Genomic DNA, 27,323 nt, shown 5'->3' with positions numbered 1-27,323 from the left:
GTATTTTCTTTCACTCCTTAAAAACAGGGCAATTCTTTTCTGAACTCATGTCTTTCTTGAAATAGCTTGATAAACAGAATATCAACCAATGTAGGCTACCAATGTTGTTTTCCAATCTCTTCCCCTCTGTTGAAATTCATTAAGTACGTGATGTGCCTCCCAAGTTATCTCAGACTATAGTTTTACCAAATGTTTTTCCACTGCATAACATGAATCACTATCCTTCTAGTCACTAATATCAGTTTCCTTGCTACCTGCTTGCTAGGCCAGTGCCTTGGATCTTAGTGTTTCGTTATTGATTTTTTTCCCCAAGGAAACCCAAGCTTCTTTGTACTATAGGCCAGCTTATTCTGCAGTAATGAATAACACACAATTCTCACTGACTTACAACAAAAGTCCTCATTCATGCAAAATTTGCTGCAGATATGGAAAATATTGCAAAGCATATGTTATCCGTGTATTAGCACAGCACACCAGACTGGTTCAGACATAAGCATCTTCATATCAGTGCATGCTTTCAGAGTCACCTCAGTAAGGGAAGAGAGAAAATAAACAGAGAATCAAGCACTGGTTCTATTCAACATAGCAATGACCTACATCACTGCTACTCTCATTGGCCAATTCAAGTCTCATAAATACACCTGAAATAAGTAAGTGGTGTGCAGTAGTGCAATCTTCCCATGCACTCAGAAGGAGAAGAGTGCTAGAACCATTGGAAGGTAACATTTACATCTTCCCCTCTGTTGTTGGTAGGATCTTCCCTGTCGTGGGTGTTCTACAGTTTCATTGCAATATGTTTCAAGTTTCTTTTTATTTTTCAAGTGTATTTTGTTCAACATCTTATAGCTATGAATTCATGTCATTCATCACTTCTGACAGTTCTCAGCCATCATCTCTTCAAATGTTCTCAATTGTCTCATGATATTTTTAGTGTGTTTAAACCAAGACGCAAATAAATTCTATATATTGCAATTGGTTTATATGCTTTTTAAGGCTCTTTAAGGTTTCCCCTCCATCTCCCTTTTTTCCCTTTGTAATGTAAACCAAGTTGTTTCTTCTGTTGTCCTCGGAAACTGGATTTTGCTGAGTGGATCCTTGTGAAGTCATTTAAGGTGTTCCTCTATTTTCTTCATTTCCTGTCAATTGGAAATTAATCTGTAAATTCGTAGATGTAGAGACTTGTTTAGGTTCGGATTCTATTTGTTTATAAATTCTTTATAGATGATGTTGTGTTCTTCAATCAGGAGACATACAATGTCTGATCGTCTCTTTTTTGGTGATGTGAGCAGCCATAGATGATCATTGCCTAGATTAATTCATTCATTCATTGAGGGCTAAAAAAATGGTGATATTTTAAATCTATCAGTCCCTCTTCAATTACTGTGAAAACTTTTTAAAAGAGAAACTTTCCCTCGTAAATTATTTGGTTACCAGAGATTCAGTTTATGTAGGAGAGAGAGGATGAATGCTTTATTAAGCTAATTAATAAAATTTACTTTTTATGTCTTCATTGAGACAGGGTCTCGCTCTGTCACCCAGGATGTAGTACAGTAGGACAATCGTGGCTCCCTCCCTGCAGCCTCAACCTCTTAGGCTCTAACGATCCTCCCACATCAGCCTCCCAAAGTGCTAAGATTACAGGTGTGAGCCACCATGCCTGGCCCTAGTTAATAAATTTCAAAAGTCACAGAGGCACTGCCTTGGCAGAATCTTTAATATAAAGCAACATTGTCAGTGGGCCACACCACAAATGGGAACCACTGGAACAAATGAGGAGCCCTAGATACAAACAACTGCTTCCTCCAGCATCAGGCCTTAGCCCTTAGGCTGGGGCAAGACCGAGGCTGTGGTGTTCCTGTTTACAAGCAAGAAGCAGATCTTTATTTTCTCCATGAGTGTGGAGCTTGGCTTCAGCAGGTCTTACATCTCTGACATAGCTGGAAACCAAGGGTACATCAATTTCCAAAAAAGCTTAGGAATATCCTCCCAGCCCGGTGAGCAAATAAAGCACTGTTTTTGGAATACTGGTTATAATATAGAGTCAGCTGCTGTAAAAAACAAAACAAAAATAAACAAAAAACACCCCAGACTGGATGCCCACACCTATAATCACAGCACTTTGGGAAGCCAAGGCAGGAGGATCGCTTAAGCCCAAGAGTTCATGGCTGCAGTGAGCCATGATCATGCCACTGCACTCCAGCCTGGGTGACAGAGCACGATCTTGTCAAAAAAAAAAAAAAGAAAAGAAAAAAGAAAAAGACAACAGATACTGGCAACAATTAGCACTCTCTGTTACAATTGCAGAGCTGTCTCTAAGGGGTCCCCCTCTCCAACCTGCGCATAACTCCAAGGCCCATGGATGAGAGTTCTTCCCAGAGAACAGGCATTCTTATTCTAGGAAGCCCTACATCAAACATGAAGCTCCACCTACAGCCTGTGGTAAATATAGTTTTTACTGCAAATTTTTGAAATTATTTTTATAATTTGGCTTTTTAATTATTTGGCTAGGAGTAACTCATTTAATTTATACTGGGCTCAGGTTTCTTGGCAATTATCTTGTATATATAGAATTTCTTATGAAGTGAGAAACTCTAACTTACAAATTGTTTTCAGGTATAATATAATTTTTATGAAGCTTTATAAAATTGTTATAAAATTAACAATTATAGCTTTAACATGATATATAGACATTTAATTAGACATTTATCTATAATTTGCCATCTTTTATTTTATATTGTTTCAGGACTTTTTTTTTTCTTGAGATGGAGTTTTGCTCTTGTTCCCCAGGCTGCAGTGCAGTGGTGCAATCTCGGCTCACAGCAACCTCTGCCTCCCAGGTTCAAGCAATTCTCCTGCCTTAGCCTCCCGAGCAGCTGGGATTATAGGCATGCACCACCAGGCCCAGCTAATTTTGTATTTTTAGTAGAGACAGGGTTTCTCCATGTTGGTCAGGCTGGTCTTGAACTCCTGACCTCAGGTGTTCCACCTGCCTCGGCCCCTCAAAGTGCTGGGATTACAGGCATGAGCCACTGCACCCGGCCAGGACTTTTTTTTTCTTTTCTTTTCTCTCTTTTTTTTTTTTTTTTTTTTTTTTTTTGAGACAGGGTCTCACTCTGTTACCCAGGCTGGAGTGCAGTGGCACGATCATGGCTCACTTCAGCCTCAACCCCAAGGCTCAAAGTGATCCTCCCACTTCAACCTCCTGAATAGCTGGGACTACAGGTGTGTGCCACCACATCTGGCTAATTTTTTTTAAGAGACAGGGTCTTGCTATGTTGCCCAGGGTGGTCTCAAACTCCTAGGCTCAAGCGATCTTCCCACCTTGGCCTCCCAAAGTGCTAGGGTTATAGATGTGAGCCACAGTGCCTGGCCAGGACTTATTTTTATAGGCCTTTGAAAAGCTCCTAGACCCTGGATACTATGCCTCTACTCCCTAGTGGATAAAATAATCCATAGGCCAGGTGTGGAGGAAGAGGAGGTCAAATACTGCACTACCTATGAGAGCAAGACTTGCTCCAGGGAGCTGTCCTGACTAGCAGCTTGCCATGGAACCCAAGGTGTGGGGAGTAGAAGGGCTGTGTCCCTGCAACCTAGAGAAGGACTAGTACTAAAAAAATTAGTAGGCAAGTCAATGTGGTGGTACATGCCTGTATCTCAGCTACTCAGGAGGCTGAGGCGGGAAGATCACAGAGTAAGCAGAGAAACGGTTCATGTACTTGGGCCAGTCTGGAGAGGGGTGAGAGGTCAGAGAAAATTTTCCAGGTCTCATCTTAACCATGAAAACTGATGATTATCCTTCCTTGAAACACAAACTTCCTTGGCTTCTCGGATACCACATCCCTCTAGTTTTCTTCCCATGTCCTGGCTGCTGAGATGGAGGATATAAGAGGAAGAATCTGTTAAGGGGGTGGCTAGTGTGTCAGGTAACACTGAGACATCCAAGGGGAGCTGTCCAATAGACCACAGGATCGGTGAGTCTGGAGCTCAGAAGAGTGGGTCCATGACTTTTATCACCAAACATCAGTTAGAGTGTTGAGTTGCAAGTACCAGAAACCATTTCTGGCTGATGTACACAGAAAAAATGAATTTATTATAAGGCTTTTTAGGTGGTTTCACAGAATTGTAAGGAAGGCTAGAGAATTATACTCAGAGCTGTGCAGCCAGGAACAATTCCTGAAATCATGTGCAAAATTGGTCTGCTGAAGAAACTAGCAATGCCATCGAGCCCCACGTGCTTCACCTTGTACCGCTGCTGCTGCTACTGCCGCCATGGAAACCCCACCTGCCCACAGCCAACACTGTCACCAGAAAGGAGGCTCTGGGCTTTTTTTTTTTTTTTTTTTTTTTAAATCGCTACCACTAGGTCTGTAACCTGACTTCAACGGATGCTGGGAAATCAAGATTCTAGTATATTTAGCTTCTGCAGGGAAGAATGAGCTGTGTCTCCCAAGACTCCTGAGGCAGGAAATTCACCAAAGACAGGAAAGGGGTTCAGACTTTATGCAGCCTAATTGAATGACAAATATTCATAACAATGCCCTTGACCCCCCAAAAATGGCTAGAAACCACTAGCGTGGAGAAAGCAGAGAGGACAGCTAAGGATATGTAACTGGGGACCATCACTATATAAAGGACATTCTTGAAGTGTTTAGCGCTTGGAAGTGTTAGGCATTCACATGATGCCTTTTCCCTAACTCCACCTCAGAATTGTTCCCTGTGTTTTGAGAAACAGGTTGTGTTAACACAGTAAGAAGCAGAGACATGGTGGCACGTCCCTGTAGTCTCAGCTACTTAGGAGGCTGAGGTGGGAGGAAAACTTGAGCCCAGGAGTTTGAGACCAGTCTGGGCAACACAGCAAGACCTTGTCTCTAAAGAAAACTAAAAATAATAAAAATAAGAAGCAGGCTGGGCACCGTGGCTCACGCCTGTAATTCCAGCACTTTAGGAGGCTGAGGTGGGCGGATCAGGAGGTCAAGAGATCGAGACCATCCTGGCCAACATGGTGAAACCCCGCCCCTACTAAAAATACAAAAAAATTAGCTGGCCGTGGTGGTGTGCACCTGTAGTCCCAGCTACTTGGGAGGCTGAGGCAGGAGGATCGCTTGAACCTGGGAGGCGGAGGTTGCAGTGAGCCGAGATCGCGCCACTGCACTCCAGCCTGGCGACAGGGTGAGACTCCATCTCAAAAAGCAAAACAAAAATAAGAAGAAGAAGAAAAAGCAGAGAGGTGAGTTCTTCCCTAGAGAGAAAGGCCTCCCAGGCTATTCTTCCCCACCTTGAGTTCTTACGATGTAGAGATCTAGGGGCAAGAAGGCCATGCGACAGGTTCAACTATCTTCGCTGAAAAACACTCCAGGACACAATTCTTGGTAAAGAAAAGTGCTATTTTTTATTTGTTCTTTCTTGAATGTATAGGTCCTTTTAAGATCAGTGATACTTTCCTTTAAAATATCCTCCCTCATGCCCCTACCACTTTGGATCCAATAGCCACTCCTAACAAGGGTCTAGGAGGAACTCATCCTAAATAGCCAAGAAAGGGGGTACAGCTTGAGGAATGGGCATATGGCTCAGGAAGCAGCACCAGCTGATAAGAACTTTCCTCAAAGCAGCTCTGTTTGGCTTGTGAGTCCCCTTTCCCTGCCCTGGTCTGGACTCCCCCAGCTGTGTCCTACCCCTGGAACTCCCCTGTTCCTTATGTGGCCTGATCTTTAGAGTCAAAGTCATAATTAACATCTTTACAGCTGGAGAGCTGAGAGATCACTGTTCTCAGCCATTCTTCCACTACAACTTTATAGATGAGGAAACTGTATCCAAGGTCACACAGTTCATAATGGAAAGAGCCAAAAATTTTGGTGTTCAGACTCTCAAATCAGGTATCTTTCTAGTATGTACCTCCTTACCTCCAAGAAAGCAACCAATAGCTGCCTCCAACTCCAGAAACAACTGGAGCAAGCAGCTGGTGGTGATCAGCACAGGTGGAAAAGGCCCTGATATAGGGAGTCATGCTGACTCCATCTGAGCCCCAGCAAGGGAGGAGCCACCACACTCCCTAGTCTCCCTCCATCCCAATGGTAGCAGCAGACACCCACCCTGCCAGGTTCTCCCCCTGGTTAGCAGCACTGACGTGCATGGAAACATGTCTTACCACAATCCCAGACTCCTTCTCAATTGCAGCAGGCTCTAACTGGTGCAGGATCATGGTGAGGAGCTGCCCACCAGTATGGTAATCCAGTTTAGCCAGACTGCAGCCTGGATGCTATAAAACCTAATCCACACCCTCGGGCTGACTTAGATGGGGTCTCTTAGCAAACATGGCTAAAATATCTGTGTTGTCTGGGAGAGACAGAGGGAAGGACTCACAGATGCTGTCCTCCCAGCAGGAGCTCATAAACATGCTTGGCATGAGGAGAACTGAGTTCAGGAAAAGGAAGGGACGCAGGAAATAGACAGACAGAGGAAGCAGGAGCAGCTGTAATTCTTCCTGCCTACCCAACTCCTGAAAAGAAGAGACCACAAACAGCCACAGACATTTCCCCCTGTCTAGGTTTCAAGGATGGCTCAGCCTGTGTGGGCTGAGAGGTAAGAGGAGAGAATCCAGAGACTTGTTTTTTTGGATTCTCTGAGAATCCAGAGACTTGTGGTGTCATAAAAGCTAAGGGAGGAGGTTGTTTCACCGAGGCTTGGTGGGTGGGGTGAAATGCTGCAGAGAGGTCAAGACAGCTGAGCACTGAAAGGTGTTCATTCTATTTGGCAACTGGGCAGTCACTGGTGACTTTTATGAAAAAGTGTAGAGGGCTGAAGAAAAGCTGAGGAAGAATCAGTTTAAAAAGCTTCTTTTTTAAAGTAACTTGGCTAACAAGGAAAATGTGTAAGGGGTAACAGACTCTGAGAAATGCTGTTTTAATCTTGGGGAGAACTTGTTTGCAGGCTGTGTGGAGGTAACCAGTGGAGACAGAGGCTGGAGACTCCAGGGAGTGGGAGCAGTGAACTAAGCGAGGGAGCAGTCTTGGAGGACATACAACAGTATTCAAGACAGACAGAACTAAATAGGAGCAAGAACGGAGGGGATGGGGAGAGTTACAGACACAGATGAATGAGAGGGGAGAGAGGAGCAGCGGGCAAGGAAGGTCTTGCTTTAGGGGCTCTCTTCTGTGAAGTAGACAGTGAGCTCAGTCATTTGCGGAGGGCAAAGATGGAGGCATGGCTGGGGGAAAAAAAGGGTCACAACAAGTTGAACTTCCAGTCAATACTGAGAGCTCAACTAAGGCTGCCAACTGTGAATCTGTCATGCTTAGCAGCCCAGGAGGTGGAAGCAGCAAATAGGATGATGACGAAAATGGAGAATGGCTTATAGTTTTAGCAAAAATTGAAGGGGATAGGACTGGCGCAGTGGCTTATGCCTGTAATCCCAGCACTTTGGGAGGCCAAGGGAGGCAGATCACGTGAGCCCAGGAGTGTTGATACCAGCTTGAGCAATATGGCAAAACTCCATCTCTACCTAAAGTAGAAAAATCAGCCAGGCATGATGGCATGCACCTGTAGTCCCAGCTACTCAGGAGGCTGAGATGGGAGGATCACCTGAGCCCAGGAGGCAGAGGTTGCAATGAGCCGAGATCATGCCACTGCAATCCAGCCTGGGTGACAGAGCGAGACTCTCTCTAAAAAAAAAAAAAAGAGAGAGAAGTTGAAGGGCATGAGAAAGTTCAGGATGCTGATAAAAACATCAGTGTGTGATAGGGTGTGATAGGCTCTGAGTTCATGCTGGGGAGAAGAAGAAGTCCAGGAGAAAGCTAAAAGACAAGAATAGGAGAGAGAGGGCTGATGTCATGGAAATGGACTGAAGGAGCAGAGCAATGTTGGCAGTACTGAGGAAGGGAGAAGAAGCCCAGGAGGTGGCGATCCAGAAGGAGCAAAGGCTCAGTTCAGGAGTTCAGAAAGGAAGACTATAAGTGACTCCATGGAGTGAGACAGGGAGCAGAACAGAGCCCAGGAACAAACAAGGAGGCGCCTTGGTCTTAGGAGCCAGGCTGTTGCTAAAAATGGGTACAGGGAGGGAGCCAGAGCCCGCCGGGCTGGATGGCAAGGACTGCCATGGAACAGAGCCTATGGAGGGTCTGGTGGCTGCCACTCAGGTAGGGGTACTAGAGGCAGGCAAGGTGTATGGTTAGAAATTGCTAGAAGTCAGGCAGGGCTAACCTACCCATGTTCTGTGGAAGAGTGCTCTGCAAGTTCACCGTGAACCAATTTTTTTTTTTTTTTTTTGAGACACAGTCTCGTTCTGTTGCCCAGGTTGGAGTACAATGGCACAATCTCAGCTCACTGCAACATTCACCTCCCAGATTCAAGCAATTCTCCTGCCTCAGCCTCCCAAGTAGCTGGGATTACAGGCACGTGCCATCACACCTGGCTGATATTTGTATTTTTAATAGAAACAAGGTTTCACTACGTTGGCCAGGCTGGTCTTGAACTCCTGTCCTTAGGTGATCCACCCACCTCAGCCTCCCAAAGTGCTGGGATTACAGGCAAGAGCCACCGCGCCTGGCCAAAAAATAAAATAAAATTTTAAAATCCTGAACCAATTTTTAACTAAAATCCCCTTTGCATCAACTGAAGCCACTTTACTGTCTTATTTCTCAGCACACCCAAGAAGCCAATTTTTCCTCTAGAACCGCATGCTGTCCCGTAAGAATCTAGAACTCACCATATTTCCACTGCACGATGTTGTCAAGAACAAAAGGACTTGGCAGACTTCCAAACTGGGCCATTATGGGAATAAGTCAAAAGCAGGATCAGCCCAAATGTTAATGAAGAGCCCCTGCAGACAGTCACTTGGCTAGCAGGATTTTTTTTTTTCTTTTCTTTTCTAATTTCTAAGTCATGTTCTGGTTTTTCATGAAAAAACAAAACAAAACCGTGACTCAAAACTCTGGTGGCTAGGTCTAAGGGAAAAGCCAGGGAGAGGCAGGTGTCTCAAGGGAGCCTCTCAGCATGCAGGCTCTCTATGATGAGAAGGGAGCATGTGTCTCTCCAGCACATTACTAAGATGCCCCTGGCCCAGCAAGCTGATCCTTGAGCCCAAGAGGCCACATCCAAGCTGGAAGCCTCACTGATATAAGGAAAGCCAAGTTTTTAACAGGCATTTCTGCTTTAAATTTGTGGTCTCCAGTTGGTCCTGAGGAAGGATCAAGTCTGAGCCTGTCACAACACTCACCGGCTGCCCAACACCAAGTACAACAAAGCTCACAGGGATGGTGGGAATGTGGGCTGCACAAAGGAAAGACGACCTAGAGCAGGAATTAGTGACACGAGAACAGAGGGTACTTTGCCAAGCCAACTGAACATAGAAGAAGATTCGAAAATTTAAAGGGAATTGACCAGATCCCAAACCAGAAAGTCATGTGAGTCTCAAAGGGCAGAAGCCTAAGTCCAAAGACTGCCGGACTAGTAAAGCATTGAAGACTTAGTTACCCCAAACTAGAAAACGGGATCACGGAAGCCCATCTGCTTAGGAGAACGTGGCATGTGCTGCTGAAAGAGTGGCAAGCCAAGGGGCATGGTTTGCTTTAAAGTGAAGATGATCTCTGAGGTTGGGTAGAGAAGGAAATGAGCAATACCATCAACTCACAAAGAGAGAAGAAATGTTTTCTAATTTTCAAAAAAATTGCTCATTAGTGAAGGCCCTGCAAACAAGAACATCCTTGAACTTCATCTCTTAGCAGAAACAAATCCATGACTTTAGACTCCCCTGAAATTAGCCATGCAATGACAGGACCAGGGAGAGCCATCTCAGTCCTGGCCACTGACATATCAGGTTCATAACTCCCCCAACAATATGAGCAATGGGTTCCCTCTCAACCAAGCCCTTGCTTGGGAGGTAGCCTGACCTCCAGTATCCTCACAAACACCCTGCGAGGACCATGCAGATCCATTCAGGATGCAGCCTTGAGTGCCTGTTCCCATGGCTTCCAGAATGCTTCTCTCTGCATTCCAGGAGAACTAAGGCTCTGAGGTTGCTTCATGGTCACCAAAGCACACTGGCTTTTTGCCTCTTGATTTTTCCCCCTGTCCACCTTAGACAAACTTCCCCCAGGAATGTCTAGATCTAGCCCCTGTTGGTCCCTGAGGCCTTCTTTAACCTCCAACAAAAAGGGCTGCCAGTAAAGTGTTAGCTTTTGGGGGGATGTAGACAGCCTCGAGGTGGGGTAGTCAGAAGACTCACTTCTGATCTTTGGCTTATGAACTTGGAGAGGTTGAGAACTAGAATCTCTAAGCAGGAGGAGAGGCGCAGAGGAGTGAGCTGGTTGTGGGTTATTCTCTCCACCCATGGAACTCTGGACCTGAAGCAGACAGCAGCTGCCTCACAGTATTTACAAGCAGAACTCAAGATCCAGACCTCTGAATGAGGATGATAAAGGGTATGGCCACTGAGAAGCACCAACAGTCACTTCTAGGAAGGCGGGTTCTCACCCTAAAGAAGTGCAATTAGCCCAGAGTAAGTAGCACAGAGGGCGGGCTCTCAAGTGGACATCTTTCTAAGTCCGTAAGTGAAGTCTGAACCAGAAGTTGTAAGTGGTCTCTGCAGAGCCACCCAGCTCAATCAAGAATGTCATACCATCCACAGCATTTTCACAGCAGCCACCTAAGTCAACATCAGGAAAGTGAGTATGCAAAACAAATACCCTGAAAACCATTAGAACCCAAATAGGCACAAATTGAGACCTACGGCCTCTAGAAGCCTCCACTAGTGTGCACATGGCAGGTGCCTCTGTCCAGACAGGACAAGCAAAGGCAAACAGTGATAGTCTTTGGCTGTGCTGGGCCAGGGATCACAGTCCTACCATATGTCTAAACCTCTCTCCCTTCTTTTACCCACTTCTGAGCCCAGGAGGAGTTCAGATATATACATGGCTCCTGAGCCCTGGACACTAAAAGGTGAGACAGGTCTGCTTTCCTAGGCAGAAAAAAATTCACTAAGGAAAGTAGGTCCTCCCAAGCCTAACCAGGTGTGGTCCTGTCAAGTGCAGCCTATACATCTGATTACTCTGGTAATAATAAATACCCTCCTCTTTCCTGTTTATTACTGAAATCTTCTCTGTAGTGGATGCACTATGGCTCCCAAACAAATGCTGTAGATGCAAATGGCAAAGAAGAACACTATACAGTTCAATGAGACTCATCTACCATCCACATTCTGAAGAGGATAAACTGCGAGATGGGGAGGAATGGTCAACAGGATGGGACAACAGCTGCCAGAGTGCCCAGTCTCCTTTTGGCTGTCACACCTGAGAGATGCTGTTGGCCAGGCGAAATGACATTCTCTTTGCTCTTTCATTCTCCTGAAAGAAAAATACATATTTGGAATTAAAGTAGCCAAATGTAGGATTTATTAACATGAAAAGGCTATGTCAAGATTGCAGTTCTGCAGAGTCAAAGTATTTTATTCTACCCCAGGAATGCAGCAGTAAAACTTACTGAAGCCACTAAACATTGTATGCTAAGTATGGTAAACAACTGGGGATGGCTGGTCAGACCCTGGCACACAGTAGGCAGGCAAAACATTTCAGTGGAATTAAACAGCACTGAATGGACGTTTCTGGTCTACACAGGTGGGACCAGCCCAAAGATCAGAAGAGCTCTCTCTGCTGCACGCAATACCTTTCCTTCCTTAGCTACACCAAGGGGCTAAGAAAGATCCCTTCCTCTCTCCCTCAAACCCAAATAGAAACCAGGCACTAAAACCAGGTAATTCTCTCCTTAGGGGCATCACAATCACAGTGTAGTGTAGCTAGCACCAAACTGGGAATCAGGACAACTGGTTTCTCAGCCCAGGTCTGCTGCTAAATGCTGGGTTACCCTGGGCAGGGACAGGTACCTTTCTGAATTTCAAGTCTTGTGAGTAACTGGCATTGATGAGCCCTGCACTGCCCTGCCTTCCTTAGGGGCTAAGGGGCTGGAAGTGGGGGTTCATTGTCATCATTATTTTTTGCGCCACCCGAACAGCTTCGCCTTAGGTTGCTGCTTGGGTGCCCCTCTGCTTGCCTGATCACCACCCACCTGCTGCCGACTGGCAGTAACTCTTTACCATATGTCGTCGCCGCCTCTTGGGTTGGATGCCCTCCTGCACGTAGGGAGGCCACGGGAAGCCCTGGGGAGTGGAACATCCGCTCTCACTAGACACCTCCTCAGAGTCTGAGTCCTCCTGCCTTGGCTGAGCAAACCGTTTCTCCGGGTAGATCTCCTTCAACCAGCCCTCAAAGAACACTTCCAGGCAGCGGCCAGCCTCTGCAACCTCAGAGTCAGGCTGATGGGGGGAGGAGAGCAGTGATGGTCTGATGGTCTAGCCCTTTTCTACTAGTCCATCTCTTCCAGGTCCCCCAAGAGCTACACAGAGCACAAAGCCTGGCGGGGTCTCCTGAGGTGTCTGGAACTTGACATTTTTCTCCGAGGACTCAGGAAAACTAGTTTGGTAGCAGCTCTTAAGGCAGAACTGACCCCAATAGGTATCCACAGATGGCCAGTCACTAGTACCTCCCCTTTTTCCTGAGTCCATGCTAAGGCCTGAGTGTGGGAGAGAGCTTTTAAACACTCACCACAGCAGGCCCCCAGAATCTGCTCCCCAGTCCTCATGGCAGCCCAGACCAAACCTAACTCCCACCGCTACCCACCCATGACAGTCCTGGGGTTGCAGGGAAATATGAGATAGGGAAAACAGGCAAGACATACATAATTGAACTTAGCACAGTTCCAGAACATGAGGCGCACATCTGATACCACCTCCTCTGGGGTGGTATAGTGAGCCGGGTCCTTCTTTTGCAGCTTCCTCCGGATGATTGACAGGTCCATGGGCCTCTTGATAATCTGGTAATAATGCCGGGCCTTGAGGGAGGAGACATGAGGAGAAGGAGGCAAAGGGGGTGAGAGAAGAAATGGAGGTGTGGATAAGAAGGAAGAAGAAATGGAGAATGAGTTGGAATATAAGTGAAAGAAGAGGAGGAGGAATGATGAGCAGCAGGAAGAAAAGGATGGAGAAAGAAGACAAAGAGAAAGGGAAAAGGAGGAATGTGTCACCTGTCAAGTCAGATCTGATACAGTAGCAGTTGTGTTGGGGGAGGCTGGAATGGCCATGTAGGACCTCGTATAGTCCCCTGGACTATCCACAAGTTAATATTGTCACTACTTCCAGTGGCCATGCTCTGAGCCCAACCTGGGAACTATGATGCTCCTGCCCCAAGGCCTGGGCCCTCTGAGCAGAAAAGACAATAGCAGGCAGAAACAGCATGGCCTTCCTTACCAGGGGGCTGACAGGTTCATGGAAGGGCAGGCTGAGGTTATTGCAGCACAAGGACAATACCAGCTTCTCACACTTCTGCAAAATCAGAATTGGCAACAGAGTTACTTTGTTCTGGTCTCACCTCAGTATGAACTAAAGATGCTGACCCTCTCCGTCTCTACTAAAAATACAAAAATTAGCCGGGCGTGGTGGTGGGCGCCTGTAGTCCTAGCTACATGGGAGGCTGAGGCAGGAGAATGGCGTGAACCTGGGAGGCGGAGCTTGCAGTGAGTGGAGATCGCGCCACTGCACTCCAGCCTAGGCGACAAAGCGAGACTCCGTCTCAAAAAAAAAAAAAAAAAAGATGCTGACCCTGATAACTCCCTGGCTCTGTCCCACAGGGTGCCAGCTGCCATACTAAGGTGCAATTCAGGTTCCCAAGCCAGAGGAAAACTGCTGGGAGAAGGAAAATCATCCAAACACCCCTGGGCCAAGTTGTCAGGCATAGCACAAAGAAAGGTATCCAGAAAAGCCCCTCATCCCCTCTGAAAGCCCTCAGACCCTGTAGGCAGAAGGGGGCTGCTAAAGGCAGGGAACCTTGCTTCCAAAGACTCCTCCCTACCTTCTGGTCATACATGCTTAGGCCAGGAGATGCCCGCATTCCAGGCTGGTTATAGCGGGCATTCTCACAGTCGTACTCCATCTCGGGCTGGGTCAGGCTGCGGCACAAGGTACACACCCACTCTCCCCTGCAGGGGCAGGTGAGGCCATGTTAGGACTCAGCACATTGCCCAGAGCACCCTTCCCTCTCCCTCTGCCCTATGGCAGGCATGGGAAGCTGAGTCCCTGGCCTTTCCATGTAAGAAATGGCTTCCTAGCCACAGGCTTGGAAGAAATTCAGTAACTCAGAGTTTAGTGAATCTAGAAAAACAGGGGTTAGGGGAGACTGGGATTAGTAGTATAGGCACAAATCCACATGCAAGAAGAAGGTGAGAAAAGAGGTGGAAAGGAAGTCAACTAAATGTCAAACATCCACCTATCTGTGTGCAGAAGATACCCAGGCCCATTAACTCACAGACCCGCAAAAAGCAGGTCCAGAAGAGGGGACTAAGCCCATCCTGGGAACTCTGTGGGCCTGGCCTGGAATAATCATCCCTGGAAGGTAACCCTACTAGCCAGGTGATGGTCCTGGACTGGCATGACTCACCCTGGGAAGCTGAGCAAGGCTGGTACATGGCAGGATAGGTGGAACACTTTGGGGCAATGGTCACAGCACAGCAACTCTCCGCCATTGAGGCAAACAGCACAGAAGTCCTCATTCTCTATTGGAGCTGGGGGGCCCTTCTTGGCTCCTGGGGTTCGAGGAATGAGTCTGTGTTCTTCAGGAGATGTGCCCTCCACTTCTGATGGCCGCTGCCCAGCCAGAGAAGTGACAGTGACCTTTCTTCCCCCCAGACCTGGAGCCTGGGTGGCCTCAGACAGTCTGTCCTGGCTGACCTTGGGGAAGAAGTAAGTCTGGGCAGCCAGAGCACAGAACCAACAAGCTCTCGAGGGAGGGGAGGGAGGGACTGGCAGGCCCTGCGTGCCTACATGAGAGCCACTTATTCCAGGACCCCAAGCAAGCAAGCCCCATGAATGCTGGGACACCTCACTCCTAATATGCATCTCACAGGCCCCTTGCAGCAGGGGACAACGTCTGGTGGAGCTGCAGCTCCATCAGAGACTCAGGAAAGGTCCCAGAGTCAGAATTCTGGCAGTAACAGAAAGAATAAGCTCTTAGGCTGGGCCAGGGTTTAAGGCCAAGGCAGAGCAAAGTGGTACCTTAATGGACATGCTGGAGGACTCAGTACCACACTCGATGATCAGCAGGAAGCTTCCATCCTGATCATTCTTCTGTGGCTTCAGCTTGAACACAGGCATCTCTCCTGAGGAGGCAGCACAGATCTTGAGTCGCTCCAGTCGCACATAGGGAATCTTATGCTCGCTGTTGAAGGCTCTGCAGCAAGATAGACAGCCCGGGGTCTTGGTGGGATCCTCCTCTGTTCCCAACCTTTAAGTCAGAAACATCCATGATCCCTGTGATGATTAATACTGAGTGTCAACTTGATTGGATTGAAGGATACAAAGTATTGATCCTGGGTGTATCTGTGAGGGCATTGCCAAAGGAGATTAACATTTGAATCAGTGGGCTGGGGAAAGCAGACCCACCCTTAATTGGGTGGGCACCATCTAATCAGCTGCCAGCAAATATAGAGCAGGCAGAAAAACATGAAAAGGAGAGACTGGCCTAGCCTCCCGGCTATATCCTTCTCCTGTGCTAGACACTCCTGCCCTTGAACATCAGACTCCAAGGTCTTCAGTTTTGAGACTCAGACTGGGTCTCCTTGCTCCTCAAGCTTGCAGACAGCCTATTGTGGGACCCAGTGATCATGTAAATTAATACTTAATAAAGTTTTATATATATATCCTACTAGTTCTATGCCTCAAGAGAACACTGACTAATACAATCCCCAGCTGAATTGCTACTCCAGATCCTCTCAGAACTGGACTCTGAATGTGGACTCTGCAGGTCCACATTCTGCCCTTTCCTGGCCCAGCTCTGCATGGCCAGGCCCTGTCAGCCACTGGGAAGCCCTTTGGTGTAGTCCTGGTCAAAGACAGGAGCTCCCTGAAGTGCAAGGACTGCACCCAGAGCACATGCCTCATGGTGCAGGAACCAGGACATCCTCCCACAACCATCCCAGACATCCACTTGAAGGTTGAGGGGTTGAAGAAGACAGTTGCAGGCAAATTTCTTTCACTTGCAGTTAATTCATCAAGGATGCTTCCTCCCTGTGCCAACATCTCAGGATGTGAAATCATGGATGGGAGGGAGATTAGTCAGGAGGCTGTTACCTGATGCTCTTGTTCTCCTTTGCATCCAGCTCTAGGGCTCCTTGTTCAAACTTCTCACACTCTAAGGCAAAAGACAGATAAATACCTGTGACACACATTTGTGGCAACAAACCCTGTCATGCATACCTTCCACTTATATCTGCTATTCATACCTTTGGCCACACACCCGTCATACAGTAGTTATCTACACTATAGTCATTCATAGTGGTAACAAGTCTGCCATGGATCTCCTTCTTGAGAGGAGGAAGCCACCTTCTTTTAAAAAGATGAACACAAGTAACACTCAGAGGCTGCCTATGGGTGAGTATTGGGTCAGGCACTGATGGGCCAGTTTCTCACCTTCAAGACGAGCTCAGAAATCACTTGTTCTCAGTACACCAGTGTTGCCTCCTCTGAGGAGTCTTTTTGTCCAGCCTATGCCCTGTCAGCCAAGTGCTGGGATTCCAGCAGTGCTTAAGAATCCAGCTCACACTCCATGGAAAAGAGGCTCCCAGGGAGTTCTCCCCTGAGTAGGCAGTCTATGGAGGCAGTCGTGGGGCAAAAGGATGGAACTAGCATCCATTCAGCACCAGGCACGGTCCTAGGCACTGTACATGGGCAAGCAGGGTCTAAAATGTTTAACTGCATAAAACGCAGTTACATTATTATGTGTAATAAGAACCAATAATTTTTCAGTTGGCCTTTCAGTCAGTGTGAAAAAAAGAGAAGAAAAATTATGTCTTTCATTTTCATTTATTACACGTATAGGAAACAGACTAATCATTACAAATTAAACACGCATCATACATTGAACGAAAAAAGTCCCAAATGATCATCAGGGAGTCACTTCCTGACTTCCCAACTAGCCCTCACCTTCCACAGAAGAACAAACTTAGCCTAGCCTGGTTGGAGAAAGGGCATGGGTAGCTGAGAAGTGAATCAGAACCAATCTCCAATGGTCCAAATTCCCTTCACTACGAAGCACAACACAAATCCACATTACTGTCAGGTACCAGGAAAATCCTTACTATTCAGAGTAAGTTATCAAATGATTTCACTATGGTTATTGGTCCCAGCAGCCTATGAAGTAGGTGCAATTAGCCCCATTTAGAGAGAAAGAAATCAGTTGAGGGAGCTTAGGTATCTTACCAAGAATCAGAGGGAGAGAGAACTGGTTTCCTAACTTCCATCTATTGGACTCCAAAGTCAGACATGCTCTTTTCCCTATAACATTTTGTCAAGGCTAGCCCTCCTGGGCTGAGTTCTGTTTCCCCCTAGGTATAATGCAGACCCCCAGGACTCTGCCTGGGGAGTGTTACAAAGAGAATAAGTCCTGGCCATGCCTAGATCAGCCATGGCCATGGTGAGGGAAGCAGAACAGGTGTTACTAAGACAGTTCTGGAGGAGAGAAGTAAATTCAACCTCAGAGAGATGCACTGTTTCCCCAGCTTAGAGCTTGTCTGCTGGCCTCTATCTCACCTAGAAGTGCTGAGTCCATCTGCTCAACTCTGTGGCCAACACGAAGGGCAGGCTGCTTGAGTCTCACCTTTTGGGTTCCGGTACTGCTGCAGAGCTGTAGATGTGCTGACCACTGGTGCCAGTGGCGGTTTCTTCACAGAGAGGTTAATTGGCTCCTCCAGTTCTGAGGGGATAGTCAAGTCCTTGGAAGCATCCAGACCAGGGGCTATGGAACCTTGCCCCAGTGAGTCAGTGAAGCAAGTGGAATCCTCACTTTCCATCTTTCAAAAGAGAAATATCAACAAGAATCAAAGAACTCAGACATGGTTGTCATTAGTGGTCTCAGAACTGTTAAGCTAAGGTCAGAATAAGGGTCCCAGTGGCCAATCTTTTGCCCATTGATGAGCAAAGGAAGTTTGAATAGCATTTCCCCAGGACTTACCTTACACAGAGCATTCCCCAGGGAGGGATCAGCCCCATCTCCGGGGCACAGGCTCCCTGAAGTTCGGCCAGAACTGGAGCTGGACCCAGTTTCTGGCTGCATGTCAGAAACTGGAGGAATGCTCTGCAGAGGACAAGTTGCCAGACTTGGCACAGCTTGGGTGTGACCAGACATTAGGCTGGGCCCAGCCTGAGGGTGATCATTTGCCAGGCTTGCCATAGCCTGAGAAGAGTCACTCATCAGGTTGGGCATGGACTGGAATGTACTACGCACAAGACTGGGCACAGTCTGTAGGTGACTGGTTGTCAGGCTGGGCATGGCCTGGTTTTGAACACTTGTCAGGCTGGACACCGTTTTGGGGGAAGCACTCAGCAGGCTTGGTACTGCCAGGGGGGCGCCAGATGTCAGGCTGCTCACACTCTGGATCTGTGGCTCTAGGGGCCTCTCCAACCTGGTAGATGACAACTCCATCTCCAGAGTGTTGGAAAAGCCCATGATGCTCACCGAGGTAGAGTGCTGTGGGAACAGAGACAAGGGGTAGAGTCAGGCTGCTAGCTGGGAATGGAGGGAGGAAGAAGGGGGACCCAACCTACAGGAGCTCCCATGCTCCAATTCCACTCTGGCTTCAGAGTCTGGTAGGTGCCAGGAACTCAGGCAATGAATGAAGCCCTGTTCCTCTTCCTGAAACCAAGGAGGCTGCTAGGCTATGACACACAGAGAGAGGCACAAGCAGAGGACTCTGTGTGTGTGTGTGTGTGTGTGTGTGTGTGTGTGTGTGTGTGTGTGAGAGTGAGAGAGAGAGAGAGAGCAAGAGTGAGAAAGAGAACTTATTGCCTGACCTGAGGCATGTACACACACACACACACACACACACACACACACACACACACACACACACACAGTCAGCCACATCCCTCACCCTAGTCCTGTACCTAAGCAAAGGGTCAGGTTGTGGGACTGCCCTCTAATTTCAAATTCCCCTCTGAATATACCACCAGCGGCTTCTCTTTCCGTCAAGGAGTGCTATAGAATAGTTTCTGCTATACAAAAGTAGCAGGGGATTGAGAAGGTTCAAACTCTTATCAGCCTCAGATCTTCTTTGAGAGAATGCCAAGGATCAGAAAGTTCCAATCAGTCCTGGGGAACCTGGGTCAACTCCGGGGCCTTCTTATGGGCTTGTTCAGATCAACTCCAAGCACTACTAGCATTTGATGTAGGCTTTAACCAAGATATTTGGAGGTCTTTTCTGGCCCTAGTATACCTGCCAAAGATATTCCAAACCAGAGGCAGAGAACTTCAAAGCACCTAAATCTTAATATCACCCAATCCGTATGATCATTGGATAAGGCAGTAATGTTCTGACTCCAAAATTATTTTCTTACATCTGAGGAGAAGAGATGTAAAAGGTTTATAAAAAGAAGTTGAAGACATAGATTTCTGTACTGAATCCATTCCATTTTTCAGATTGAAGAGACAGATTTGGGGAAAATGAGGGAGACTGGCTCTAAATATAACCTTCAGGAATGTATAAGTTTCATATCCTTGCCCTTTAAAAAAAGACTAAATATATAACAATTTCACATCTTTTGAAAAACAAAGAGAAAATGGGGATTAGGCATATCTACCTAAGTTTCCAAAATCAGTGTCTTGAATCTGTCATTTCTTTTCCCATTCAAATTTTCACAGGAAAATAAATACTTCAAATACATTCTCAAGTCTCAATATAGTTACTAAAGCTGTTTTGCCACGAAGACTGTCCTCATCTCAGTGAAAGCCACTCCTAGTCATCCAGATCTGCAAGTCAGATCCTATGAAGGAGGCATCAGTGAAGCACCCCTCCTGCCACACCCAAGCTAATATCAAGCCCCATCAATTCTACCCCTTAAACATCTCTCAAATATACCCACTAATTCTTCCCTCTGCTGATGGTGCCCTAGCCTAACCTACTTTTACATCTCCCTAGACAACAGTAGTAGCCTCTTCAATGGAGAAATATTTTCAAAACACGGATCCAATCACATCATTTCTTTTCATAAAACCCCGCAGTGCACTCCATTCTTCTTAGAATAACTGCAAAAATTCTTAACAAGACTCCCGAGGCCCTGATGACCTGTCCCTCTGTCCTCCTTTGTAGCCATAGCTCATTCAATAACCCTCTCCTCATTCTCTGAACTCGTCACTCATTTTTTCCAGTTCCTGAAACATACCAAGCTCTCCCTCCACCCACTATCCTCACCCGCTTCAGAGGAACTGCTTTCTCTGCATAGAGGATTCTCTTAGCCCTGCCCTGTTCCACTTATCCTTCAGAACTCAGCTCAACTAACATTTTTTGCCAGAAAGCCTTCTTTCATTCTCTAGTCCAGACCAGGTTCCCACTTTTATGCTCTCATATGCCTTGTACTTATACTTTCAGCCTCATACCACAATCTGTGATATCATTTGATTAATGTCTGTTTCCCCTACTAAAGTGGAAACTCCATTAGGGTGTGGATTTTTATCTATTTTGCTTACTCACTGTATTCCTAGACCCAAGAGCAGCGTCTGGATGAATAAATGAATTAATGAGCTATTTAAAATTTCAAAACAACACTAATACAGGACTGTTTATTCTACAAATCTTTAGCCAAATGAACAGCAGCTTAGGTCTACTGACAACTTAGTCAATGAGTCTCTCTAAAATAATGATTATTTTTATACAGCTAAAGTTTATGAAGAATTTATTATGTGCAAGGCAATTTGCTAAATGTTTTACATATATTACTTTATTTAATCCTCACAATAACCATTAAAGGTTAAAAGAAACAATCCATGTGAACATTTAGAACAATATCTGGCATACTGTAGATGCTCAATAAACCCCAGTTGTTTTTACTGCTGCTGCTATTATTTTTATTGTTATTATTATTGCTGCAGACCTAATTTTACACTTGACAAAGATGAGGCTCAGAAGGGCATCTTAAGTTTTTTCATATTATTGTAAAACATAATTTTATAGATTTCCATTTCTCTTTATTGTTTGTGTATTGTATATAGAAATACAATTAATTTTTGAATATTGACTTTGTATAGACCTTGCTAAAGTCATTCTGGGATTTTGTCTTGGATCTTCTGTGCACACAAATCATGCCCATCCATGAATAGTAAGTTTTTGTTTTGTATTTCCAGGCAGAGTCTTGCTGTGTCACCCAGGCTGGAGTGCACTGGCACAACCACAGCTCACTGCAGCCTTGACCTCCCAAGCTCAAGTACGCAATCCTCCCACCTCAGCCTCCGGAGTAGCTAGGACTACAGGCGCATAACACCACATCCAGCTAACTTTTATTTTTTGTTTTTGTAGAGACAGGGTCTTGCTATGTTGCCCGGGCTGGTCTTGAACTCCTAGGCTCAAGCTATCTTCCCACCTTAGCTTCCCAAAGTGCTGGGATTACAAGCATGAATCACCACGCCCATCCTGAATGGTAAATCTATTTTCTTTTTTCTTTACATTTGTTTTTCTTGCCTCACTCCACTAGCTAAGACCTCCAGTACAATATTGAATAGAAGCAGTGATAGTAGCCATTCTAGTCTCATTCCTGATCTCAGAGGATCCTTTCAATATTCTATCATTAAATAGATTTGATGTAGATTTTTTATAGATTTAGAATCCAGACCTTGGTCGGGCATTGTGGCTCACACCTGCAATCCCAGCACTTTGGGAGGCCGAGGCAGGCAGATTGCTTGAGCCCAAGAGTTCAAAACCAGCATAGGCAATATGGTGAAACCCCATCTCCACAAATGATAGAAAAATTAGGCAGGCATGCTGGCATGGGCCTGTGATCCCAGATTCTCTGGAGGCTAAGGTGGGAGGATTGCTTGAACCCAGGAGGTTGAGGCTGCAGTGAGCCAAGATTGTGCCACTACACTCCAGCCTGGGCAACAGAGCAAGACCCTGTCTCAAAAATAATAATAATAATAATAACAATAATAAATAAATAAAAAGAATCCAGATCTTCGGTACCAAAGCTACAACTTAATTTTGACTTGTCTCCCTCTATACGTCTCTGGGCTTACTCCCCTTCACTATCTGTCATATTCTATTCTATTTCTTTTCCTTCCCTCTTTTCTCCTCTCTCCCCCTCTCTCATGAGCTCCTTCTCTCTCTTTCTGTCCTGCTTTCTTTTATCATCTCTTTCTCTTCTTTCCCTACCTCTTTCCCTTATTATTTAACTGCTTTAGTAGGCTTATATTTTCTATTCTTAATTTTAAACACAGATGAGTTAAATATCTTTTGTTTATCTCTCCAAAGTATGCTCTTTATATTTTCCTTAGTAGTTTAATAGTGTTCAAGTTTTTAAAAACCTTCAATTTCCTCCACAGTCTAAGTGCCAAGATAAGAAAGGTTGAAGAGAAGCAAGGTGGAAAGAATATTTAAACCAAATTGGGCAAACTAGGAATGAAGCCCAGCTTAAGGGACCAAGGCCAAAAATCACTGACTATCTCAAACATGCCCAGGCCTGCATTCCTTAACGTCTCCTTGTTGTCCTGGTTATGCACTACCATAGTTTTCTAATATTCTATATTTCCTTATCTATGAACAAGAATACCCAGTGACTATTTCATTCCATTTTGCAATATATGACAGCCTAATCCTTTGCTCTGGATTCTTTCCCCTTTCCCCTATTTGACATGTATGTTTAGTGCGATTGTGGCGTTCATTTAATCTACCCATGCTGGATATTGAGAATTATATAGATGTCTCTTCTTAGATAGATCCTTGTTGCCAAGCATTAAGAGCACTAAAATCCACACGAGACCACCCAAATAATAATGGTCAGGTGCCATATCTCACAAGATATGCACAAGATAAAATCCCCAAGGACAAAACTTCCCAGATTAGGGGTAGAGATCATATTCGTGGGAAATCAGCTCTCCTGTCCTAATTACCTATTGCATATGTGAGTTAACATAATGATAGGGGAGAAGAAGACATGCAGACTGAACTGTGGAAAAATTGCAGAAACTCCATGGCAGTTTATTTTGAGGTGAACCTGATGAACCTGGTCCTGTAATACCCAGAAGACAATACGAGGTCAGCAATACATCCCAAGATATTGCATACTTGACTGATTTCTTTCCTTCTCACAACCACAGCCAATCTCAAGGAGGCCAATGCTATCAGGAGATGGGGTGAAGCTCTGGTAGTAGTAACAAGAACCTGGAAAACTTCCATGGAGGAAGGGACTCAGAGAAAGTGCTGTGAGAAAGCCAGCCCAACCCCATTTTTACAGGCTATACAGAAATAATGGCATTTCCAAAACCTATATATGCTATGTGTTCGTTATTTTTATACTATATCAGCTCTCTAAAGGGTTGTAAAATATTAAAACAAAAGATACTTATTTCATGTACAAAAAGTAAAAGAAGATTTGAGAACTTCCATCCTAGTCTGTTGCCAGTGCTACAAGATGGGTTTGGGGCAAGGGTAGGGCCAACTTTCAGAGCAAGGAAAGCAGGCTGAGTCTCCAGGGCCTGGGAGGAGAGGAAGCATTTCTCGAGAGCATGATGGGATTGGAAAAGGGCTTGAGAACATGGCCAGGTTGTCTGACACTTGGTGTCTCCCATGCAGAAGGGAGCTCACTTATCAACGGAGATGATACCACCCACCCTCTAGACCCCAGGATTGTTCAGAGTCAAATGACAGGAGCAAACATGTATTTCTAGCTATAAAGTATGCAGAGGGTATCACTGAGGTTTCTAGGCTGTCAACTATGTAACTGACACCTTGACTTCATCTTCACATACAAAACCTCCAGATTTCATGAAGGAAAAGGTATATTTTGAGATTCACAACTGAAAATAAACTATTTTCTAGTTCAGAGAGGAAGAGTCAAAATGCCAAAACACATTCACTCTGATAATTAGCTCAGGTCATCTTTGGAGGATGAAGAGAAACAACCCTGAGCCTACAGAGGCTCCGTCTTACGTCCCTTAACTAGCATCTCATCTCGCTCCTCGTTTCCCTTCTGCCAAACTGTGTGTTCCCATCCCTGTCCCTTTCCTCTTCTTGCCTGTTTTTTTGTCTCATCTTTGTTTGCCACCTGCCTGACTTGTCTGAAATTACTTCACCTATTAATTTAATGGATTCAGTTAACCTATTTAACCTACCTGTCTTTACCACCTGACTTGACAACTTGCCTGATCTATGACCTCCCTGAATTGTCTGACTTTCCACCTCTGCTACTAGTCACCTATGTGACCCTGCACCTATCTAACCTGAACTCTGCTTGACCTGTGCTCTGTTACTTGCTGCCCTCTCTCTCTCCTCACTCTTACCACCCAAATGTGTTTCTAGAGTTCAATGTGTTGACATTATTTTCTAATGATTGCCACATGGTATTGTCAAAATTTAGAGAAAACATTGCTCTTTCATTTTAACAGGAAGGGAAATTGAGACACAGAGTGGCTACCCAGATTTCCCAAGCTCATACAGGTCCAAGACTAGGAATCTGGGACCAGCCTTGAAAACAGGCTGGCTGGTCTTGATTCTGTGCCAGTAGCTAGAAAGCTAGTGCCCTAGTAAGAAATGACTGAGAAATCAATAAACAGACACTTAGTGCACATGCCCTGAGTTTAATATAAATTTCAGGTTCTCACAGCAAGATAACATTGCTGGGGATAAAGTAGTGCAGATAGGGTGGTGTTCCACATAAATTTTCCAGTTATCTGAAGCATACCTCTTTCAACAACAAAATGCAATTGGCTTAAAAACATTATTTCGAATGGGAATACTTCTAAAACACTTTACACACTCTTCTGTCTTATTAAACAGAGCATAAGAAGCCTAAGGAGACCATTTCTTAGTGATATCAAGGAATTTTGATGAACCAATAAGTAATTCAGTGATGCTTTCAGGAACTTCTAAGAACGTAGGGCTTAGCTCGTTCTCTCAGTGAATGACCTCATACCGTGACACTTTTCCAAGTGATGTTTCTTGTCTTCTCCCTTGTTATCTACCCTCATAGAAATCTTGACTCTCCGCTTCTACTCTGCTTACTACTATAATGTAGTTAAACTAAAATTTTCCCAAGAAAACCATATATTTAAGCTTGCTAGATCAAGAACACTGGCTAGATATCCACATATGAGTTTATGATCTCCTACAGAATATAATGCATGGGTTTTGTGATGGCTGTTTTTGCTGCTGTTCCAAAGCTTTGCCTGGTCACTTCTGGCTTCAGATTTTTGTTCTGACGGTTAAAGTCATCAGAAACTGACTACTGTGTAAATATGCAATAGAAAAAGGGACCAAAGATTTGGGAGTTGTGTCTTGGAAACACACTGAAGGCCTTCACTCTAGCTAAGGAAACAAGAGAGAGGGAAACAGATTTGTGAATTAAATACTCAAAATACGTGAATGCACTAGGCAGATCACCTGAGGTCAGGAGTTTGAGACCAGCCTGCACATGGTGAAACCCCATCTCTACTAAAAATACAAAAATTAGCTGGGTGTGGTGGCACATGCCTGTAGTCTCAGCTACTCAGAAGGCTGAGGCAGGAGAATTGCTTGAATCCGGGAGGTGGAGGTTGCAGTGAGCTGAGATCATGCCACTGCACTCCAGCCTGGGTGACAGAGTGAGACTTCATCTCAAAAAAAGAAAAGAAAAAAAAAAGGAATGCTTTAACAACTTCAAGATTAAGTAAACTGGTTTAACAGTAGCAGATCTTGAAACAACAGAATCAGATGGCTGAGGAAGGGAGTAACTTTTCTAGTAAGCAATTTCACATGTTGATTTTTATTTATTTATTTATTTATTTGAGACGGATTATTGCTCTGTGGGCCAGGCTGCAATGCAGTCAGGCGATCTCAGCTCACTGTAACCTCTCAGCCTCCTAAGTTCAAGTGATTCTCCTGCCTCAGCCTCCCAAGTAGCTGGGATTACAGGTGCCTGCCACCATGCCCAGCCAATTTTTGTATTTTTAGTAGAGATGGGGTTTCACCATATTGGCCAGGCTGCTGGTCTTGAAATCCTGACCTCAAGTGATCCACCTGCCTCAGCCTCTCAAAATGTGGGATTACAAGCATAAGCCACTGTGCCTGGCCCTCACATGTTGATTTTTAATGGCAAAGTTGTTGCCCTTGTTTCCTCCACCTCAACAGAAAGCTCTTGTACTTATTAAGGCTGTCACTATGGATATAACCATGCAGATATATGATAACTTAGTGAAGTCAAATGAGAAAAGGTTCATGGGTGGTGAAGAGAGAAGTGAAAAGTGCCCAGTGCCCTGATAATCCAGGGAGGACAGAAAAAGCAAAGAGGATCCCAGAATCTGAGATAGAAGAAAGAGGAAATGAGTAAGCGGATTCTAGTAAGTCTGAAGTGAAAGGCAGATGAGTAGAACCCTCAAACCCCAAGCCTTGGAGACTCAGGAGAATTTGGTCAAAGGTATTTTGCCCAGGCCAGTGTAGGAAACTGACTTAAAAACATTATTTTGAATACAAAATTAGCCAGGCATGGTGGCACATGCCTGTAATCCCAGCTACTCAGGAGGCTGAGGCGGGAGAATCACTTGAATCTGAGAGGCAGAGGTTGTGGTGAGCCGAGATCGCACCATTGCACTCCAGCCTGGTCAACAAGAGTGAAACTCCATCTCAAAAAAAAAAAAAATCATTTTGAATGGGAGTACTTATAAAACACTTTATACACTATTCTGTCTTATTAAACAGATAGGAGCAAGGACCTGTTTTCTCATGGGCCAGGAGACCCAGACAAAAATCTTAGGTTTGGATGGTGAATGAAATCAGGATAGAACTAAGGAGACAAGCTTCTTAGAGTGTGCTAAGTTCAGGAGCCAGACTTGGGGAGTGTTTGGTCTGACTCCTGAGTAGAAAGAGCATACAATTCTGCAGATGCTGACCAGAACGCAGGCTGTGCCCTAAGAAAGCTTCACCAGGTCCCAGGAACATTCTGAGCAAATGCTGCTGTCCTGGCTAGGCTATGAGGAAAAGATTGTCCCTGAGGTTGAGGACCCACAATCTGATCCATAGCAGTAGCTTTGGAGACTATGGAGGCAGGATGCCTGGTATTTACTCACAGTTACCAGGGTTTAATGAGTTTAAGCAAGTCATTGTCCAGCTCTGGGTTTTAATTTCCTCCTACACAGGTTAATGTAAATCTCACTGAGTTTTTATAAGACTCAAATTAAGAGATCGGGCATCAAAATGCTTTGATAATGGTATAAATAGTATCTGCCTGATCATTATCCTTTACTCCTCTGTATCACTCTTAATAATCTGCATCA

General features: G+C 45.4%; 3 protein-coding genes across 11 annotated transcripts in view; 2 read left to right on the top strand and 1 right to left on the bottom strand.

The window, feature by feature from the left end:
* AKIP1 (A-kinase interacting protein 1) overlaps positions 1–27,323 on the top strand; it is a 338,621-nt gene that overhangs the window by 34,279 nt on the left and 277,019 nt on the right. The window lies entirely within an intron of this gene.
* The window catches only part of RPL27A (ribosomal protein L27a), a 288,193-nt gene that overhangs the window by 200,781 nt on the left and 60,089 nt on the right, over positions 1–27,323 (top strand). The gene's annotated exons all lie outside the window — the stretch shown is intronic.
* The window catches only part of TRIM66 (tripartite motif containing 66), a 59,125-nt gene continuing 37,168 nt past the window's right edge, over positions 5,367–27,323 (bottom strand). For 3 of the 8 annotated variants that reach the window (XM_077963467.1, XM_077963469.1, XM_015114925.3), the window contains 10 exons: positions 18,045–18,560; positions 17,691–17,883; positions 16,166–16,226; positions 15,092–15,266; positions 14,478–14,767; positions 13,893–14,019; positions 13,292–13,366; positions 12,724–12,876; positions 12,083–12,301; positions 11,057–11,336 (listed from right to left, as the gene is read on the bottom strand). In XM_077963467.1, coding sequence (XP_077819593.1) covers positions 11,277–11,336; positions 12,083–12,301; positions 12,724–12,876; positions 13,292–13,366; positions 13,893–14,019; positions 14,478–14,767; positions 15,092–15,266; positions 16,166–16,226; positions 17,691–17,883; positions 18,045–18,560 — 1,869 coding nt within the window. In that variant the 3' untranslated portion in view covers positions 11,057–11,276. Of the gene's footprint in view, positions 11,337–12,054; positions 12,302–12,723; positions 12,877–13,291; positions 13,367–13,892; positions 14,020–14,477; positions 14,768–15,091; positions 15,267–16,165; positions 16,227–17,690; positions 17,884–18,040; positions 18,561–27,323 lie in introns of all 8 variants that reach the window. The other 5 variants (XM_077963471.1, XM_077963468.1, XM_077963470.1 and 2 more) reach the window with 5 other exon arrangements.

Source organism: Macaca mulatta, chromosome 14 (assembly GCF_049350105.2).
Source record: "Macaca mulatta isolate MMU2019108-1 chromosome 14, T2T-MMU8v2.0, whole genome shotgun sequence".
Lineage (NCBI taxonomy): Eukaryota > Metazoa > Chordata > Mammalia > Primates > Cercopithecidae > Macaca > Macaca mulatta.
Note: the sequence above shows the minus strand (reverse complement) of the source record. Positions and strands in the feature narration are given on the sequence as shown.